General features: G+C 36.0%; 1 protein-coding gene across 2 annotated transcripts in view; it reads left to right on the top strand.

Moving 5' to 3' along the window:
* The window catches only part of mrvi1 (murine retrovirus integration site 1 homolog), a 40,403-nt gene that overhangs the window by 25,536 nt on the left and 1,614 nt on the right, over positions 1–13,253 (top strand). For both annotated transcript variants that reach the window (XM_016463556.1, XM_016463557.1), the window contains exons 12-20: positions 181–304; positions 413–443; positions 2,745–2,885; positions 2,976–3,107; positions 8,109–8,262; positions 8,352–8,401; positions 9,337–9,450; positions 9,652–9,719; positions 11,688–11,807. In XM_016463556.1, coding sequence (XP_016319042.1) covers positions 181–304; positions 413–443; positions 2,745–2,885; positions 2,976–3,107; positions 8,109–8,262; positions 8,352–8,401; positions 9,337–9,450; positions 9,652–9,719; positions 11,688–11,807 — 934 coding nt within the window. The remainder of the gene's footprint in view (positions 1–180; positions 305–412; positions 444–2,744; positions 2,886–2,975; positions 3,108–8,108; positions 8,263–8,351; positions 8,402–9,336; positions 9,451–9,651; positions 9,720–11,687; positions 11,808–13,253) is intronic.

Here is a 13,253-nt window from a genome sequence, read left to right as displayed (position 1 = left end):
CATGTGTTACCTATTTGTTTTACACTGAGTTATATTGTGTGAAATACATTTAAAATGTAACTCTATTCTTACACCACTAGGTGGCACCATATGTGTCAGCACATAGTGCTTGTAATGATTTCCTTCTACAGTTCTCTTAAATATGCTGTGTTAAATCTTAGTAATTGGTTTATCTCTCAGGTCCATCCTCTTCACTCACCAGCTCTCCTAGTGAAGAGGAGGCCAAAGAGAAGCCTGATGCTATGCCCAACATTTCAGACGTCATGCTACGCAAGCTCAAACTGCACAGAGGTTTACGAGGCTGGTGCGCTCACAAAACCATCATTTGATCGTTGATTGATCGATTCCTTAAAAAACCTTACAACTGTAGCATTTTGTCTCTTTTCTTCTTTTCCTCTCTTTTATGTTGCAGCGCACCCCCGCTCTCAGAGAAAGAAGTTGAGGTGTGTATATTCTTGAGTTTCATTTCAATAAATAAATGGAGATAAATGATACAATTCTTAATGACAAGGCATTTAGTTATTGATTGATTGATTGATATAATTTCACATTTCATGTATTCTTGTGCTTTGTGCAAATCACAGATTTTTTATAATAGTCCATAAATGCAGTTATGTGCCCCTAAAATTCAAGATATTGGGCCAAAAAATGACGCTGTATGAGTTTTTGTCTCATATTTATTTCATATGATAAGCGATATCACACGAGCTGCGAGAGCAATATCACACGAGTGCTGTTGTGATTTTATATAACTGTTCAGTAAATAAGAAGTTAATATTGTGTTATATTTTAAACACAATATTGTCTGTTGCTCAGTTTTGCCGACGCAAATATTACCTATTAAAGCCACATCAAATATGTTGTGCATCTCCAAGCAACGCACAATTTCTGAATTAATCCACATTTTGAATGAATCGGTGAACCAATGATCCTGATGATATATATATACACACACAAACACACACACATATATATAACTGTATAAATAGCATAATTTAAAATAATTTAATGATTCAAATTTTTATATATTTATGTAGTGATTTTATAATGCAGTCTGACCGTTTCATGCATTCTTGTGCTTTGTGCAAAGAACAATTTTTTTGTTTGTTTCTTAACAGTTGAAATAGTGAGTTTAACATAATTGTATAATTGTGTTTAGCTTTATTTTAATTTTAAAATTGTTATTAATTATTAAAAAAATGTCTTTATGACAATAATTTTATTATTCAGCAGTTTTACTTGTATTTGGCCCTTGTTAATTTTGGTCTCATATATAATCAAGAAAAAATCAGTTGCGAATGAATCTGCATCATATCTGCTCTAGTTAAGTAGTGTTTTCTAGAAAAAGGCGGTTTTGATATGTCCATGAAGGCCATTGCTGTCTGTGCTGTTGAGCCTGGCTTAGGGCATGGCAATTTGATGGGTTTTAGTGAGTTCCTGTCCCCTGTGAGGAAACAAACATGCCTTTGTCAATACAGTCTTCTCCCAGGATGACGCTAGTGAGGGTCAAGGGCTGGACGTATTTTCCTCTCTAATATTCAGACAATACTGGCTGTACTGCCGCTGCGCTCTTTGATCCTGACAGTAAAGTTATCTTAATATTGCTCCGGTTAGACCCAGAATGTTCTCAAAAGCATGTCAAGTTGTTTATCTGTCATGTCTAAATAAATTGCATTTTGAAAATATATTAAAATAGAAAACAATTATTTTAAATTGTAATAAAATTTCACAATATTACTATCTTTACTGTATATAATAAATGCAGCCTTGGTGAGCATGAGACTTTTTTTCAAAAACATTAAAAGTATGTATTTCCCATGATAACTATTATATTTTAAATCCTAAATCAGATTTCTTTTTATCTCATTCTCAGGTCATTGTGACATTTGTATCTGAATAGTGTTTGTTTCCTATTATTATTAGTATTATCTCCAATGGTTACAGCCCAGCAAATATCAATGCATCAAACCATTCATTCATTCGTTCATTCATTCATTTATAAAGAATGAATTCAGTTTTGTTTTTGTTTTTTTCAGAAAATGTAACATGTGATGAAAAGCAGCAGAGTCTGACAGTGGAAGCATGGTGTTTCAATATCATTCAAAATATATATTTTTCTAAACATTTTTATTTTGGATGATTTTTACTCTTTAATCTTTAAAAACCTTGCTGGATCTGTCCACTGCTTTTGACACGGTTAACCACCAGATCCTCCTGTCAACCCTATTGGCAAAGGGCATCTCAGGAACCACGCTCCAGGGGTTTGAGTCTTATCTCTCAGATAGGTCCTTCAAGATATCTTGGAGAGGTGAGGTGTCCAAGTCACAACATCTAACTACTGGGGTGCCTCAGGGCTCCGTTCTTGGACAAAATATGATAGAAGCGTCTTTCTTTGGATAAAAGCGTCTGCTAAATGTCTAAATGTTAAATGCAAAGGTAATAAATGAGGGCATGCAAAATCATTAAAACAAAATCAATATTGTGTTAAAAATCTTGCATTACAAACTAGACAATCAAATGAAACAATGAATGTGACTAAATTAAGTATCCTTTTATTTATCTCATACGTAGCACTGTCCTGAGAATGACACTTAAGTAAAGTAACTACATTTACTTATAATTTTTATGATCTTTTCCACTGTGCCCAAGGTTTATTGACTTTTGGTGAAAACTGATGGATTCAAGTGTTTTCAAAATGACAAATACTTTCACAGTGAATTGATGCATCTTGTCTTCCCCTGCAGAACGCCTTTGTGCAGCTGTCCCTGGCATTCCGCAACGACAATTACACACTGGAGTCGCGGCTGAAACAGGCGGAAAGAGAGCGCAACCTGACTGAGGAAAACGCTGAGAAGGAACTGGAAGAGTTTAAAATCACTCTCAAGGTCAGACCCCAATGTAAACAGCCCACAGAAACACACATGTTGGGAATAAACTGGAATATAACTGGAATTGTTGTTGGTGTCCCATTTCAGAACACTGTGTCACTGTGGCAGAACATCGAGCAGCGGGAGTTTTACCAGCATCTCTTAGAAACGATCGCCGTATTGTACCGCCTGACCAACCGCCTCTCCAGCAGGGCTGAAATGGTGGGAGCTGTGCGGCAGGTGAGATGCTTGTTATAACATCATCATAACCTCTTTGTCAACTACTAAAGGTGCGTCAGGGTCACATTACGGAAATTTTAGTGAAATTTCGCAAACAAAAAAACTCATTGTCAATAGTGTAGCGATGTATGAAGCACAGAAATCACTTCCAAACCGAGCGGTTTCTATTGGTCAAAAGTAAATTTAACAACTGAACTCAAATGCAAAATCTGCATGGTGAAATCATTTGCCCTCATAAGATGTTTCCAATTGTGTGGATTCCTATTCAAATGACTGGATTTCATCTGTGAATGAGCCCCACAATGGTAAATGTGACAGCACCCTTTACAGTGCCTTTCTACCACAGTGGCAAAACTCAAAACGCTGTAGCAAGTGTGTTTAATCTTTTTTTTAAAGGGGTCATATGATGCGATTTGAAGTTTTCCTTTCTCTTTGGAGTGTTACAAGCTGTTCGTGAATAGATAAGATCCCTAAAGTTGCAAAGACTAAAGTCTCAAACCCAAAGAGATATTCTTTATAAAAGTTAAGACTCGTCCACGCCCTCCTAAAACGCCTTGTTTAAACATGCCCCCACATGTCTACGTCACTGTGTGGGAAGATTTGCATAACACCGCCCAAATGTATACGCAAAGAAAAGAACGAGGACTGTTTCCTGTGAGAGTAGCCTACAATGCCGGTGTTCCGGTGAATTCAGTTCCCCTGTTTCCCATTCGATGCGCATGCTGACCCTATACAGTCTATGATGCTGACAAATAATGCTGACTCACAGCCTGTAAGTACGCTTTCATATTTAAAGGATTTGCCACTGACGATTCAAACACGAGTTTTGGGCAGTGTAGAGTAACGCATGTTGTTTGTCGTTTCTCAGATCACAAATGCAGACATGGTTTTATGTTTACGCAGCACGATGCAACGCGTAAAAAGACAGTAGAAGTCATTATAATCCATAATTATGTCCCCACTGGATGCAACGAATGCCTCGTTTATAATGGGTTTTAATGTTTTTGAATCGTTGCTCCGGCCGGACAGGGCATCATCACAGTATGGTAGGGGCGTAACATTTCCGTCACACGCTTTAGGTATTCGGCCAATCACAACACACTGGATAGCTGGCCAATCAGTACACCTCGCTTTTCAGACCCATGAGCTTTGTAAAAATCGGTGCGTTTCAGAAAGGCGGGGCATAGAGGAGAAGCAATAATGTACAGTATGTGGAAAATAATGTGTTTTTTAACCTTAAACCTCATAAACACATTTCATTACACCAAATACACAAAATAATGTTCTTTTTTAGCAACGTCATATGACCCCTTTAAGTTCATGGCTAATATAATCATCACATATACATGCTGTTACAGTTGGAAAGATGCAGGCTTTGTTTCAGAATCCTCAAAGTAAAGTTACAGCCAGGGCCGGATTTACCTCTTATCATGACATAGGCAAAATAAATTTGTGGGTCCCCCTTCCCTATTAATATATAACATTACCACCCCAGCAAACAAAAATAGCAAAAATATTTCGTAATTGGTGGAAACTGTTACAGTGTTCTCTATCGAAATAAGCGCAAAGTTGTACGATGAAGGTCGAATGTAGTTCTTAATTCGTTTGTGAATTGAGAAAGGCCGTTCCATTAATAGGCTCTGGTGTCATGGCCGCATTACCACTGTAGGAGTGCATTATTTCTCGAATACATCAATGGCCTGGAGCAACCACACCTCAAGACACCTTCAGGATTTCAGTTGAGGGTATGCACAGAGAAAAAAAAAATCTTTAACCCTGAAAACAGCAAAAAGCAACAGAATGGTCAAAGACATCCATTGCATTCACATAGGAAAACAACTGAAAAACAGCACAGGTGGACACAAAAACCAAGAACGGCCGCTTATTCACAGGACTCAGCTGAAATTTTTAAAGTTAACTTTCAAAACGTAGTCTTTTGTTTCAGTTGGTTGTAGTTGATTGTCCACTTCATCCAGCACAGTGTGGTCTCCGTGTTCTTGTTTGTTTTACTGACTGAGAAACCACTTCAGATAATTCAGCATAGGTGGAGGGTGAACCAACTCCAGGGTATAAGGCTAAAAGTAGCCTAATGTTAGTGTAATCAATTAACTATGCACATCATAAACCCGTCTTTTTAGGCCTACCAGAAATGGGTGTCATGTCATAAAATATTTGAATACAACTGAATTTATATTTAACATGATCAAAGTTTAATAAAAACATTGTACGTTTCTAAGTATTTCATTTTTTGTTTAATTTCCACGGTTATTCAAACAGCGAATAAATTATATACCAAAAGTGAGCAAAGAACATTATTGCCCTGCACAATTAAAGGGATAGTTCACCCAAAAATGAAAATTATGTCATTAATTACTCACCCTCATGTCGTTCTAAACCCGTAAGACCTCCGTTCATCTTCGGAACACAAATGAAGATATTTTTGATGAATTCTGAGAGCTCTCTGACCCTCCCATAGACAGCAATGTAAGTAACACGATCAAGGTCCAGAAACGTAGCAAGGAGATCGGTAAAATAATCCATGTGACATCAGGGGTTCAACCGTCATTTTCACGAAGCTACGAGAATACTTTTTGTACTCAAAGAAAACAAAAATAACGACTTTATTCAACAATTCGTCTCCTCCACGTCACCCTGCTGCCATTTTGGACAATATCCACTGCGTCACGCGGATACGTTGTTTTCATTCAAATCAAAGCATAAACAACGTAGTCGCATGACGCAGCTGACACAGAATAGCATACGCTGTTTACGTTCAGTGGATATTCTCCAAAATGGCACCAGGGTGACGCGGAAGAGACGAATTGTTGAATAAAGTCGTTATTTAATCAAGTAATTAATTACAGAATTTTCATTTTTGGGTGAACTAACCCTTTAAACTAAATCTATTAGAACAGAGAATAACTGTTGCAAGTAAAGTGAAAATTAAAAGTGTTGATTGTGGCATTACATTTAGATCTGCTCATATCGCAGTCGGAGCGCTTATGGTACCAAGAAGGGATAACTGCAGTCTGGAGCAGTGGGCGTGGCTAAAGATTAGGGCATGCCGAAAGGTAGGGGTTGTGGATAAAGGGCTTTCTAATTGGTTAGGGGTTAGTTTCTGTTGTAGCATTCACCTTTTGCCACGCCTATTACTCTGACCTGCCGTACAGCTGCAGGCGCCACTGCCTCAAGACATTGTTCAGATGTTTTATTTCAAGACATTTGTCATGTTTCTGTCCTGAAAACTTGTGTGTTGAACTAATTTCTTACGCACCTCATCCCAAACCTTCCGTTGCTAATACCAAAAAGTCAACGGAGGCTTGAGCCATTGATATTCAGGCTAATGCAGTTAATGCAGTTATTAGCGAGAGACAGAGAGAGAGAGAGAGAGAGAGATTAACTGCTTCAAGAACAGTAGCGTTACCACCACGCTACTGAGAAATGTCATGTAGCTTTTCAGCTGCGAAACTATTTTATTGATAGATTCACAGAGCAGGAGTTGACTAGTCCTGGTGTACTCACTGTGTGTGCATTTGTGAGAGAGAGGAAACCTTCCTTTGTGAGGAAGGAAAGCATGCTTTCCATAAACAAAAAAGGTGGAAACATGCAAATAGTTTATCTTTTTTATCCTATTGTTTGTTATATTTATTTGCTCAATGTCTTTTGGGGTTTTGGTTCTTTTGCTGTTTTAGGTAGCACATTGTATAACAAAAATAGGTAGCACTTTAGTATAGGGACCAATTCTCACTATTAACTAGTTGCTTATTAGCATGTCTATTGTTAACATTTTGGCTGTTTATTAGTACTTATGAAGCATTTATTCTGCATGACCATATTCTACGTCCCTAATCCTACCCAATACCTAAACTTAACAGCTACCTTACTAATTATTAATAAGCAGCAAATTAGGAGTTTATTGATGCAAAATTCGTAGTTAATAGTTTGTTAATAGCGAAAATTGGACCTTAAAATTAAGTGTGACCCAAAATCACTTCATTTTACTTGGGGCCCCCCTGAACGAGCGAGCATAGGCACATGCAATGCCTAAGCGGCCCTGGTTACAGCATCAATTTAATAAACGTTTGTGAACACAGCCAGTCTATTCATGATGAAAGCATCCAAATGGCGATATATATACAACAACTGTGAAGTGTCTAATGCGTAAACAATATGATTTATGTCACTACCTGCATCTCCTGGTAATTGATTTTCCATGTGATATTTGTGTAAAGGTTAGAAAGAAAGTGACATCTGTGTGAGATATTGAAATGGGCAATAGATCTTTTTTGCACGCTACATTTTGCTGAAATTACGCTAATATGAGGGTCTCTCTTGGCCCCCCATTTCAAGTCTTGGTGCAGCAGAGGGGGCACTAGATGGGAATGTTTATTGTCCAGAAGATAAAATATGTTTGTGATAGATTTAGCTAAGTGTCATGCCTGCCCTTAGATTAATGTGCAAGCTAAAGTAAACCAAGTGAACAGAGAAGGACTCAGTGGTATGTCTGTTGCTAGTGGCGGCACTATTAAGAATAGGCCCTGCATGGGTTCACTGCAAGTATCATTACCTCAGTTTACCATGCTTTGCTCTTGCATCCCATAATTTAATAATGACTGATGATACAAATATTTTTGAAGTTGTTGTTGTTGCTGCCTTAGAATGATAATCTTATTAATATCCCGAATACTCATCATGTTTCTTTTAACAACAAATGCAGTTTAAATCTACTTTTGCATAGTAGATGCAACCTGCTAGTCCTGTTGGCCTGAAATGACTGTTGTGTGTGACATTGAATCTACTGGGCAAATTTCACGTCACAAATACTATTCATGAGAGAATCCAATTATTTTAATATTGTGTCCCCTACTAAACCAATCAGATTTTAGGAATGGCCTTTGGTTTTGATTGTTTCCCTCTGATTTTAGAGGTACTGTACATTATGATCAGTTCAAGTTTAGAGGTCTCTGATCATTTGTAACTCTTGCTTTGTCTCCTTTGCAGGAGAAGAGAATGAACAAGGCCACTGAGGTGATGATGCAGTATGTGGAGAATCTGAAGAGGACATATGAGAAGGACCATGCTGAGCTGATGGAGTTTAAGAAGGTTGCCAGCCAAAACTCCAGCCGCTGTTACGCGGGCTCAGTGGACACTGGAGGTAAACTGAAACATCAAAACCACAGTTGTTTCCCCCCCTTCAAGACATACCTGCTTATGTTTCATCTCTTACTTATGTGTTTCGCACAGAGGATGGTGTTCCACGTACATCAAGATCCATGTCTGTGCAAATGGGAAAGGTAGGCACAAGTCTGTGTGCCAACATTTTTCAAAATATCTTCTTTTGTGTTCAACAGAAGAAAGAAACTCATAAAGGTTTGGAGCAAGTGGAGGATGAGTAAATCATGGGAGAATTTTCATTTTGGGGTGAACTACCTCTATAAAAACCCCTTGAAATTGTTTGATGTGTGTAGCCCCCCCAACTAAAATAGGAAGTATTTAAAGCCAGTAGCCTGTAGTTTATGATTAGATTTGGTTGCAAGTCAGTTCTAGGAAGGACATTTTCATTCTAAAGAACACTTTAGTCTCTTCTGCTCACCAAGGCTACATTTATTTGATCAAAAATACAGTAAAACAGTAATATTGTGAAATATTATTGCAATTTCAAATAACTGTTTTCTATTTTAATATAATTTAAAATGTCATTTATTTCTGTGATGCAAGGCTGCATTTTCAGCATCATTACTCCAGTCTTCAGTGTCACATGATCCTTCAGAAATCATTCTAGTATGCTGCTTTGGTGCTCAGGAAACATTCCTTGCTATTATCAGTGAATAATAAATAAATAATAATCTCACTGACCCCAAACATTTGAAGTTTTGTGGATGACTTCAAAGCTTGAACCCAAACATGGACTAAAAGCAACACATTTTGGTTTCTTTTACTTCTATGGTTCTTTAGAAAACATCTAATAATGATACAAAAAAAACATCAAACACCTTTTAATCTCCAGAGAATCATATAGCCAGCTCAAGAACGCTATATTGGCAAAAATATGGTTATTACTGTGAATTTATGATTGCTGAACCTAAGGTACAGAAAACCCTGTCTTTTTAATATTGTACCAATAACATCCATAACACAGATCAGAGAGGCAGAGAACGTGACTATCTATAGATAAAATGTGTTCATATGAAGTATTTAGTTTCAGAGAGTGTGTGTTTTTCTCTCTAAGGCTTTGCCCAGACGAAGAGTCAGTGTGGCTGTAGTTCCCAAGTTTAATCTACTGAACATCCCCGGGCAGACGCCAGCCTCCGCTGGCCCTAATGCTGGCCCACTTCCTGTGGTGGTGAGTCCTATCTCACGCGCACTGCCTCGTCAGCTGTTATGTTGTAGCCTGTCAACAGCCAGATGTAATTCATGATGCTTTATCTTTAAGTTTCCTACATGTGGCATTTTATCAAGGTGACCATTTGAGGCCAAAGCCATTCGTCAAAATGAGACCTTGAGTTTTTTTCTACTTGATTGTATTCTACTGTTGTTTTTTTAGTGTGAGGCGAACACCATTAAGAACAGCAGTTCCTCAGACCCCACACAACAAGATGTGCCTGATAAATCGTAAGTAATTGCCTTTCTCGACTCTGTGCCGCCACATTCCTCATAAACTGTGTACACGAGCACACATTCATCAAGTAATGCTTTGGAAATGTATTCCTATTTCTGCTCAGTTTGCTTAAAACTATGGAACAGTTTGAGTCTTATCATAAGATATGCGACCAGAGAATGTTGCATTTTTGCATGGCAGATAGGAAGCCCATCTAAATATGTTTATTCACCAACACTCTCGATATTAAAGGCTCCTAAAGGGGTTTTTGCAGTAATGCCATTGAAGAACCATTTTTGGCTCCCCAAAGAACCTTTCAGTCAACAGTTCTTAAAATAACCATTTTTTATGTGAAGAACTTGATTACGCTGCCCAGTATCATATTTGCTGAAAGAAATCCAATGCTTGTTTCTTACTAATTTTGGGGTGCTGATTCTAAAAATAGTGCTGTAGCACATCACACTTTTTCACAAAATATTATGTGCATTTAATAGCATTTCTGATTTCGACAACCATTTGTACGGTCAAGTCTTGTATTATCTTTTAATCACAAGAAAAACTGCCACAAAGACGTGATTCCCTTTTTTTTTTTTTTCTGAGCCAGGTTACAACTATTTGTTCAGTTCAGATGATTTTCATATGTAGGAATGATTCTGAAGACATCACTTTATGCCTATTCCTGATTTAGAGCTTAGAATTATGTCCAGTTTCAGAAGAAAATGCAAATCGACCCAAATGTTTTTTGCTACATCTGTGTGTTTTATCTGACAGAAAATTACAGATTTTGTGAAAAAATGCTTATTTGTTTATAAACTTGTGTTTATGTAAAGTACTTAGACATTAAATGGAGTATTTGAACATATTTATCCACTCTTTTGCAGATTATAAGTTTAATGATGCACTTTGAATACTTCTTTTCGAAATTTCTGACATTTGACTGCTTGGCACTTTAGTTTGAGGACCAATTCTTACTATTAACTACAACTTTTGCCTCAATAAACTTATAATTTGCTGCTTATTAATAGTAAGGTAGTTGTTAAGTTCAGGTGTGGGGTAGGATTAAGGGATCTAAAATATGCACATGCAGAATAAGGCATTAATATGTGCTTTATAAGTACTAATAAACAGCCAACATGCTAGTAATATGCATGCTAATAAACAACTAGTTAATAATGAAAATTGGTCCCTAAACTAAAGTGTTACAGACTGTTTTTGTCATTTTGGTAAGTGTATTATAGCCGATAATATATAATTTGCATATTTGAATGAAAAAAACTGGATGTGATGTAAATTTTTATTGATATTTCTAAAGTAAGCATTATTTTAGGTAACATATTTTTGAACTTTGAGCATCAAATTAGCTAATATTAGACCTTTAAGATGCAGGGCTGTGTAATCTAAAGAACCTTTTTCTATTATAAAGAAACTTTTGTGCAGTTGAAAGTTTGCATGGCTGTTAAAGGTTCTTCATAGAAGCACACATACTAATAAAGAACCTTTATTTTTAAGAGTGTGGCCCTTTTGGAAGATTATAATTTACTAAACCTTCTAATTTTTTCCCATGTGCTAAAAATAGCACAAGAATCCCACAGAAATCCCATCTGCAGTCAATTTTACATCCTATTGTGTGATTAAATGTAAGCATTTGGACAAGAAGGTTTGACAAAAAACAGTCATCAGTGTCCGACTCTACAGTTTTAGTAAGAAAAGGCAAAGAGCTTGTCACCAGACTTTTAACTCAAAGACAGACAGACAATAACAATCTGGGAATGTTCGTGCTATTCTGAAGCGAGTGATATTTAAAGACCTCCCAAAGGACATGTTTAAACATCTCATGTCTCACTTCTGTCAGAGCTGCAGTGGCATGTGTGCCATATTCCTTTCTGTGGCATTTAAGTAAATTCTGTAGTTTGCACACATCTGCGTAATGGTGATTTTTTTATTGCGCCATTTCTGTCTCTTCTTTCCTATGTGAAACAAAGCAGTGGAAACCCTCTGACGGAGCAGGAAAGTGAAGCAACGCCAACCAAAGTTGTCTGCAGTCCAGAGAAGATTACAGAAGAGATCAAAGCCAAGATTGAAGAAGAAGCGTATAACAAAGGGTAACACCCTTGGCACTACTGAACGCTTAAATGAATCTGTGTGACCGCACACATCAAACAACAAACGTTTAAGTCTATTCAAATGACTAGTTATATTGACGCAGTTGTATAATTGCAAAAACATTCTCAGGAAATTGCAATTTTTTATAAATTTTTTTTTTTAACGAAACATTGGTGACCAACATAGTAGGATTCTTTCTTCCCAATATTCAGATTAGTTGTCAACAAGTATGGGTTTTCCAGAGGGTGATTTTTAAACCATATGTGACCCTGGACCACAAAACCAGTCTTAAGTCGCTGGGGTATATTTGTAGCAATTGCCAAAAATACATTGTATGGGTCAAAATTATTGATTTTTCTTTTATGCCGAAAGTCATTAGGACATTAAGTAAAGATCATGTTCCAATGAAGATATTTTGTACATTTCCTACTGTAAATATATCAAAACTTAATTTTTGATTAGTAATATGCATTGCTAAGAACTTCATTTGGACAGTTTTAAAGGCGATTTTCTCAATATTTAGATTTTTTTGCAACCTCAGATTCCAGATTTTCAAATAGTTGTATCTCGGCCAATTATCGTCCTATCATAACAAACCATTAACAAACCATAAATTGAGATATATACAGCTGAATAAATAAGCTTTCCAATGATGATTGGAAAGCTTATTTATTCAGCTGTATATATCTCAATTTCAGAAAAATGAGCCTTATGACTGGTTTTGTGGTCCAGGGTCACATATACCCTCATCCTAAATATTTTGTTACAACCTTTATAGCATTACATTATTTCAACTCTGTTTCAGTACCCGCATAAGACTTCAGTTTGACAAATAGTGCCTTGATGTTGTATGTATATGTATAAAAAACAATTTAAATTACAATTTTAAAAAAAAAAGTATTTATTTGAAACAAATCTTTTCTAGAATTGTCTTTATTCATTTTGATCAATTTAATGTTTGCTTGGTCAATAAAAGTATTACTTTATTTTTTAAAAAGTCTTACCGTAATTAAAACTTAATTTATTAATTTAATTTAATTTAAATCTTTAAATTCTTTTATATGTGATTTGGGCTGTCAAATCGATTAATCGCATCCAAAATTAAAGTTTGTGTTTACATAATATGTTTGTGTACTGTGTATATATTTATATGTAAAACACACATACATGTGTATATTTAATAATGTAATATATATTTATATGTAATATAAATTATATATAAATATGAATATATATAGATTAGTGCTGTCAAACGATTAATCGCATCCAAAATACTCCAAAATACATAATATATGTGTGTGTGCGCTGTGTGTATTTATTAAGTATATATAAATACAAACACATGCATATACTTAAGAAAATACATTGTTTATATATTAAATATATTTATATAATATAAAATATAAGAATATAAATATATAAATGCATATACATGTAAATATTTT

This window comes from Sinocyclocheilus anshuiensis, unplaced genomic scaffold, assembly GCF_001515605.1.
Source record: "Sinocyclocheilus anshuiensis isolate Anshui unplaced genomic scaffold, SAMN03320099.WGS_v1.1 scaffold1378, whole genome shotgun sequence".
In the NCBI taxonomy this organism is placed as follows: domain Eukaryota; kingdom Metazoa; phylum Chordata; class Actinopteri; order Cypriniformes; family Cyprinidae; genus Sinocyclocheilus; species Sinocyclocheilus anshuiensis.
The sequence above is the reverse complement of the archived record's forward strand: the minus strand, read 5'-3'. Positions and strand labels throughout refer to the sequence as shown.